Here is an 8,246-nt window from a genome sequence, read left to right on the forward strand (position 1 = left end):
GTTATGCTCTCTTCCTATTAATGTATTTTATCATTCACTTTTGTAAAATGATTCAGGATATTTTGGTTTTAAAATAAATGGTAATGCTTTTATTGTTAACTTTCTTGTTTTCTTTGTATTTACTCTGCACCTTTTCTGTTCCACATCAGTTCAACAATAAGAGAAAAAAGCTGCAGCGCTGTACTTAACCAGCTGATTTCAATTCTGTTCGAGCAAATCATGTAATTTTATTGGGTGGGTTACATTCACTGGATCAAATTATTGTGGGGGTCATACCCCCCCCCCCCCACCCCACCGCGCAAATCATCATGCTCGTCAAATAGGTCTAAATTACCAACAGAAACTTGCAATAATCTATATTATTGTTTCAAGAAATATTAATAATGGCATAACAGTAATAATAATATATCATTCTAACTAAATGTTACATAACCAATAATATAAATTTTTTATGTGTGCACACTGTTTTTTCCATACAAATCCCTGGTATACCCTGCTGTGCAATTTGAGCAATATTTTAACTAATTTGGATGAATGAGAATATTAAATGATTAATGTTGTCAGACTGCAGTCGTAAAGTCTTATTTGCTAACTTTTATTAAATTTTTTATAAAATAATAATACTAAATATGATGATTTCACAATTCAAAACCCAATTTCTGCTATGTGTTTTTTAAAGGAGAAACCATAGAGGAAATGTGCCAAGTGAGGAGGAGACTATTTCAGTCCAGGGGATTCCCATACACTTCTGTAAAACATGAATGCAGCAAGCACGTCATTAGCTTCCTAAAAAGCAAATTGCACAAGTAATGTATGGAGATGGTAAAAACCAGATAAAAAAAAAAAAAAAAACAAGAAAGTGGGGAACAACCCTGGTGTGTTAATGTCACCCTCTTCAAATACCTCCCATCACAGCTGCACCACTATGATACCAGTTGATCATTAATTTATTACCATAAGCCCATAATTATTTGTACTTGACATTTTGATGCACTGCAGGCTGTGAACACAAAATAAGACAAAGGTATTACCTCCTAGTTGCCTGAAAACCAAAAAATGTAAGCTTTTATAACTAGATCAATTTAACGAGCCACATTCACTAGTTTATTCTGGAAGTTCACTTTAGTTCACTTTTATTAAAGTTCTGCTTTTCATTCAGATGTCAGAAGTGCTTACCTAAACTGATCAAAATATAATTGTTTTTACACAAATGTTATATATTTATCTTTTGTAATGGTGTGGCAGAACATAACATGCAATTTAAAGCAGAAAAAACAATTTATTAAAAGAATTTAAAAAATAAAATAAAAATAAAGCCTTTTCTACCTTTTTCCAGTGCAGATGAGCAGCAGAGGAAGTGGGTGTTTTTCTGCATATGTCCTAAATGGCATGGATTATGAGTCGCACTCAGTGCTGTGGTTTCAGTTCTTCCTTTCAGCAGAGATGCTGCTCAGAGAGGGAGTAAGTGGAGAAAGGTAGAGCTGGAGTATGAGTGGAGCACTGCTGAGTGGGTGGGTGAGCAAACTGAGGGGGTGGAAGGTGGGACAGGGGCAGGACAAGAGATGGAGTAGTATTTTTTTTTCTTATTAAAGGGACAGAGCTGATTTCTTTATTAATAAATTAGAGGTCACATGAATGTTAGAATGTAACTTAGTATACTCTATCTATTGCTGGACAATCAGCCCAGCAGTCTTTTACAGTAAGTCTTTACAGTATATTTTTTATATTTCAAAAAAGCATCCGGTTTCTTTTCTGTTGTTAAAGGGATCCACGATTAGTTGTAACATTAAACTTTATTTGATAAACATTTATTTTAACTGTAAAATAAAGACTGTAAAAATACTGTAGGCTGTTTAGTTTAGTAAAATTTTTTAAAATATATTTTAACACAGATGGAGCCATTTTATTTACATGCAAAGCATTCTGGGTAAATGATGACATCAACTAGGTCATCGGTGCGAGGCTGCTAGCGAGCTATATCCACCCTGAAGGTTAATCTTGGACAATATCTGATGATCGACTCTTTTAAATGAAACCAGAGAGCGTTGACAGAGAGGAGAAGGTAGAAATGACTCAGCCTGGAACTGAAAATATGGATGGAGGACAACAGAGCTGCTTCATGGAAGAAGAACCTCAGCTTAGCCTGTTAGCTTTTGCGCTAGCTCTCGTGGTATATTGCACAACAAACAAGCTAAACTGAGGTCCTCCATCCATATTTTCAGTTGCAGACTGAGTCATTTTTGTGTTCCCCTCTCTGTCATGTGGATGGAGGACCTCAGTGAAGAGAGGAGAATGTCTAGCGCTGAGCTAATACATATATATGGTGATAGCGTCGGGGCTATTGCTAAAGCTAACAGGCTCAGCTGAGGTTCTTCTTCCATGAAGCAGCTCTGTTGTCCTCCATCTATATTTTCAGTTCCAGGCTGAGTCATTTCTACCTTCTCCTCTCTGTCAACGCTCTCTGGTTTCATTTAAAAGAGCCRATCRTCAGATAYTGTCCAAGATCAGGGTGGGTATAGCTTGCTAGCAGCCTCGTGCCGATGACCTAGTTGATGTCATTTACCCAGAATGCTTTGCGTGTAAATAAAATGGCCCCGTCTGTGTAATATATTTTTAAACTTTTAGTTTAAAACTGATAAAAACTAAACTTCCTACAGTATTTTTACAGTCTTTATTTTACAGTTAAAGTATGTTTATCATATAAAGTCTAATGTTACAACCAATCGGGGATCCCTTTAAAAGTCACATCACTGAAATTTTGAGACATAAACAATTAATAATACGATTTAAAATTATGTCTGCATGAATCTGTAATTTCTGATTTTTATTTATTTTTTTGTTTGTTTTTGTCTTTTGGCTGCTACCATCTACAGCTAACAAACTCATGGTACAATAGGTGCTTGTAGTATCTGGTAACACAATTTTATTATGTGTAGGAACATTCTCATTTGGCATTATTTTGTAGACCAGTGTTTTTCGACCATGGTCTTCAAGGCACACTGTCCTGCATGTTTTAGATGTTTTCCCGCTTCAACACAGCTGATTTCAATTGATAACTGATTAACAGGCTTTTGCTGAACTGCAATCATCTAAATCAGGTGTGTTAAAGCAGGGAGACCGCATGCAAGACAGTGTGTCCTGAGGACCAGGATTGAAAAAGACCAAGACCAAATAACAGCAGTGCTCAAAAAAATAAGCCAAACTATAATTTAATACCATGTTCATTTGAGCAATTTTCAGGTTTTTTTGTATTTCAAAACAAGTTGTCTTAAATTGCCAGTTTTTTAAAGTCACGTTACTGAACGTTACACGTTCAACTTAAAAATCCAATGTGATTTTATTAATGAATCAGTGATTTCAAATTTTTTTCTCGTTTTTTGGCTGTTCCCATCCAGTGAACTTGCATAAAGTTTTTGACAATTGGTATCCCCCAGTTGCCACCTAGCACAACCTGGGGATTAAAAACTTTGCTCAAGCGCCCATATAGGGCAAATGAGTTAGACATGGATGCTTCAGCTCTTCCACTCAAATTTTGATAAAACACAGGATTTGAACTGCCAACCTTCTGACAACTGGACTTGCTTTCTCTAAACCGTGCCGCCGCTCCCAAACTCTGACATTTTACTTGATATGTTAGGACTGGCCATGCTAATCCCATACTTTATTTGTGAATATTCAAAAATAAAAGACTGAAAGCCCATGTCAGCACAAAGCCTTTATTTTTTACTAGTTTTTGTTGAATGTTTTAAAGCAAATTATAACCAGGCTACAGCCAGTGTTTCACATACTACCGTAAAAACTTACAGGCAGTCCAGGAAATATTGTCAATCACAGTTGTATTTTTCAAAATACAGTATAGGTGGGATTTATTCATTTATTACAGTATAAAATATCAGATGCAGTCAGCAAGAGTAATTTTAAGCGCTTGTAGAAAAGTGAACAGAAATTTTGTGGGACCAAGATTTGACCTTTAGGACAAAACATTAACGGGTTTAAATCCAGAATCATGACTCAATACAGCAGAAATTTCAAACTATTAATTTGAACTGACCTATTTTAACACAAGATGACAAATCTTTTCCTTATATTCTACAACGCAATGACTAAAAATATTTAGTGTTGCCCTTTGTGAACATTGGTGCTCGAACTCGAAGGATCTGAAAGCTTCACTCAAACTTAATGCCTTGGGCCAGAGGAAGATCTTTACTGTAGTTTATTGTGCACGTCGAGCGCCTCATGTACTGCTTCCAGGAGTCGCTGCCTGACTCTCTGCCACCGCCCGTGTGTTTTTCCCCCCCAAAGGCTCCTCCGATTTCTGCTCCACTYGTAGGAATGTTGACATTCACGATACCACAGTCAGATCCTTTGGGCCCCAGCCAACGGAAAACTCTCCCCATATCTTTGGTGAAGATGCTGCTAGATAGACCCTGCTTGACCTCGTTGTTCCAAGCAAAGGCCTCCTCCTCTGTTTTGAACTTGAGGACGTAGAGGATGGGGACGAAGGTTTCGGTATGGACGATGGGTGCGTCGTGAGCCAGTCCTGTGATGATGGTGGGTTCCACGTAGTTTCCAGGACGATCCATCACCTTTCCTCCACAGACCACAGTGCCGCCCTGCTGCTTGGCCTGTTCGACAGCAGCCAGATACTGCGCCACGGCTTGTTTGGTGTGCAGAGGACCGTAGAGGGTGCTGGGGTCCCAGGGATCGCCGATGCGAATTTGTTTGTAGGCCTTGGCTATTCTCTCAACCACCATGTCGTGGACGCTCTCGTGCAGCATCAGCCTCCTAGTCGTGGTGCARCGTTGACCAGCAGTTCCCACAGAGGCAAAGACGGCCGAGGGCACCACGAGGTTCAGGTCCGCGTCCTCAAACACGATGATGGCGTTGTTTCCGCCGAGCTCCAGCAGCTTGCGTCCAAACCTCTCCTGCACCATCATGGCCACGAGCTTACCAACGTGGGTGCTGCCGGTGAAAGACAGCAGATCCACCCGCTCGTCCTTTGCCATCGCGGTGCCGATGTCGGCGCCGCCGCAGGTCATGGAGCAGATGGCGCCCGGCAGGTTGTTCTGCTCCAGCACTTCTGCCACAATCCTGGTAACTGCAACGCTTGTGAGAGGAGTGGTCGGGGCACCTTTCCAGAGGCAGACGTTGCCACATGTCAAAGCGATGGCGTTGTTCCAACCGTAGACGGCCACGGGGAAGTTAAAGGCAGTGATGATGCCGACGAGACCGACCGGGTTCCACTGCTCGAGGAGCGCATGCCCTGGCCTTTCTGAAGGAAGAATAGGTCCGCCAATCATCCTAGATAGTCCAACAGCATAATCACAGACATCAACATACTCCTGAACTTCGCCCACTCCCTCAACGTAGATCTTGCCCATTTCAAGAGAGACCAGACTTCCAAGCGCTTTAATCTTCTTCCTTAGTGCGTCCCCTATCTGCCTTACAATTTCCCCTCGTTTCGGCGCTGGAATATCTGCCCACACCTTCCAGGCCTCCCTCGTTTTCTGGACGGTTTCTTCATACTCTGCCAAAGTAGCCTGAGTAACTCTGGCAATTGGCTCATTGTTGGCGGGGCAGTGAGAYGTGACGACCTCCCCACTGCCTCCCCAGCTTCCGTTGTAAACACCAGGGTTGTCCTCGGACAAACCCAGCTCTTTCAGCCAGGAGTATTTGGGCTGATTGATAAGAAGACTTGACATGGCAGCTGACCGCTGGCAGTACGCACTTGCAAATTTATCTTTCAAAAGGAGTCTGCTGTGCCGAGCAAGGGTCAGAGTCAGGCAGCGCTGCATGGGTGCTGGAAGCAAAGTTAAAAATTAATTGAACACGTTAGTCAGCAYTCAGAAACAAGAACGAGCAGTCTCTACAAAAAATTCAGGTTTGCAAATAAATAAATAAATAAAACTTCAACCATTTATATATCTATAAAAAAGATCATTAAAGAACAACTAAATTATACAGTTAAATGTTATGTAGTAAAAACACAAAATATCGCCTGGCTCCAGCTCCTGTCAATTAATCTGCATTGGTAATTTAAATAATGAAGATCAAACTTCTGATGATATCACTTTGGTTGTATGGCAACACAAGTTTCTTGGTGCCTACACTAAGAAATCAACATTTCTATTTTAAAGCAACTAACAGCAWCAGATACAATCTCATAAAAACGTGTCACAATTTTATACGCTTACAACTATAATCACATTTTTGTCAATGTATGTGTTCGTCATAAAAGTCAGATTATGAACCTACACCTGGCTTTCAAATAACACTTGTTTCAATCATGGTAGTCACCATGTGCGCTTGCGCAATTAGTCAACTTTGCACACTTTGCACATAAATTTACTTTTGAAATTGCAAATCGAACTATTCTTGTGTTAGCTTGCTTTTTTTAAAACTAACATGAGTGGGGACTRTTGCTAATTTTGTACCACGTCATGTGGTTGTTAGCTGAGCTCAAGCCTGTTTACGATTAACGAACGACACGCAAGATTTAACATCTCACACATTTTAATGCCACCGCGCTGAGGTAAAACTTGCACTCACAACGACTGCACATGAGTTTATAATGCACGGTGAACTATATAGTAAGTTAAAATCGTTGTTTTAACTCACACAGGTATGACTTCAGCAAGGCCACGACCACTCAGAAGGAGGAAGTARTTGTTGTCACGGAACGGAAGTACTCTTGCTGTACTGAATTCTGATTGGACAACACACCCGACGCTCAATGGTGCCTGCCTTAAGTTAGATAGACTCGCGTTAGCATTAGCAATTTTCTTTTGTTGTGATCTGGCATTTAGCGGTTGTGTATTTACTCAAATAACTTATTTTGGGGGAAAGTRCTCCTAATACTTCCAGAATGAGTGGTGGAGTGTATGGAGGCGGTGAGTGAGACCTTTTTGATATAGATAAAAGTAAACTATAGACCACGTTGACGCCTCCGTAGCTTTACCAGCTTTGTTAATTCGCTAMATATGCTAGCTATGCTAACGCTTTACGATTAAACGTAGACAGGTCATCCTCGCATTTCAGTCGTCACAAGTTTGTAAATACCAGCGATATGTTATCAGTGTTAGTCCGTAGTATTGTGGCGTCACTTATTTATTTTGCAGTAACGTTACGAAAAGCGGTAGCTGGAAATGAATGAAAGTGGACTTGCATATCTATCTATCTATCTATCTATATATATATATATATATATATATATATAATAAAAAAGCACAGTGTGCCATACTAGTACATGTTAATAGCCAAGTTTCCTATGATCTCATTTTTGACTAGAAATTAAGACAGTTAAGCCTTWTTAAACTATTTGTTTACGTGGTGACTAAGTGGACATAGTGTCTGTCAGGTGGGAAATATGCAAAATAGAAGAAATAAGATTTGACTTATTGATGTGTCTGACACTGACCAAGCTGAGGCAACTGTTATTTAATACGGAGACAAACACAAAGTGTTAAACAATTTAATATGAAATGCATTTGGCGTTGTTTCTTCGATGCTGTATGATACATGGAAAATTAGTCTCTGGCCACCTTATTTTAATTTATCATCAACCACTGAAAAGCCCATTTCAGTTAATCACATAATGAAACTAAWAGCAAATAAAAAAGTGATTTATATATTTAGAGTGTGTGACTTGTTATGTGTAGCATTAAAAAAGTTTTTGTCTCGATTTTATGCTAAATTTTAGAAATGTATTGCAAAACTAACTGTGTGTTTAACTAAAATTATCAACAATGTCAAATGGACTTAACATTAGTTCCACTATTGTTTGCTAAAGCAGTGGATTCAACATTCATGTATCTTTTTAAGTCACAGATTAGGTCAAAATCACACTTTTGTGTTGTTTTTGTAGATGAGGTGGGAGCGTTGGTGTTCGACATCGGCTCTTATTCTGTTAGAGCTGGTTACGCAGGAGAAGACTGTCCCAAGGTAAGTAGATCACGCGAATGACCTGATTAACATAGTGTCTTTTCTTCCTTTGAGCGTTTTCATCTTCCTTTTGGGGATGACACTGATGTCAGAAAATGAGAGCTGCCACCCAAGAGACAAACAGAATTAATTGAGTTCAGCTCATTTCAGAACACTTTATTGGTTCAGGGGTTTGTGTGCTTTAGGCCTGGGATTTTGGTGTCGGAAATAAAAGAAAAATCCCGACATTCTGTTGGCTGCCATTAAAGTGTACTCTTATTAAAATAGATGATATATATATATATATATAGATTTTTTAAAATGTT

At 39.4% G+C, this 8,246-nt stretch overlaps 2 protein-coding genes across 2 annotated transcripts in view; one reads left to right on the forward strand and one right to left on the reverse strand.

The window, feature by feature from the left end:
• Positions 1-3,697: 3,697 nt before the first annotated feature.
• Positions 3,698-6,705, reverse strand: aldh7a1 (aldehyde dehydrogenase 7 family, member A1). The gene is made up of 2 exons (XM_014000259.1): positions 6,619-6,705; positions 3,698-5,800 (listed from the first exon to the last, which is right to left on the reverse strand). The coding sequence occupies exon 2, from the start codon at positions 5,793-5,795 to the stop codon at positions 4,167-4,169; it is 1,629 nt and encodes a 542-aa protein (XP_013855713.1). The 5' UTR covers positions 5,796-5,800; positions 6,619-6,705; the 3' UTR covers positions 3,698-4,166.
• A 37-nt stretch (positions 6,706-6,742) lies between these two features.
• The window catches only part of actl6a (actin-like 6A), a gene marked incomplete in the record, with an annotated part of 10,161 nt that continues 8,657 nt past the window's right edge, over positions 6,743-8,246 (forward strand). Inside the window, 2 exon segments of the mRNA XM_014000268.1 lie at positions 6,743-6,890; positions 7,865-7,941. Coding sequence (XP_013855722.1) covers positions 6,866-6,890; positions 7,865-7,941 — 102 coding nt within the window.

Source organism: Austrofundulus limnaeus, unplaced genomic scaffold (assembly GCF_001266775.1).
Source record: "Austrofundulus limnaeus strain Quisiro unplaced genomic scaffold, Austrofundulus_limnaeus-1.0 Scaffold8, whole genome shotgun sequence".
NCBI lineage: Eukaryota > Metazoa > Chordata > Actinopteri > Cyprinodontiformes > Rivulidae > Austrofundulus > Austrofundulus limnaeus.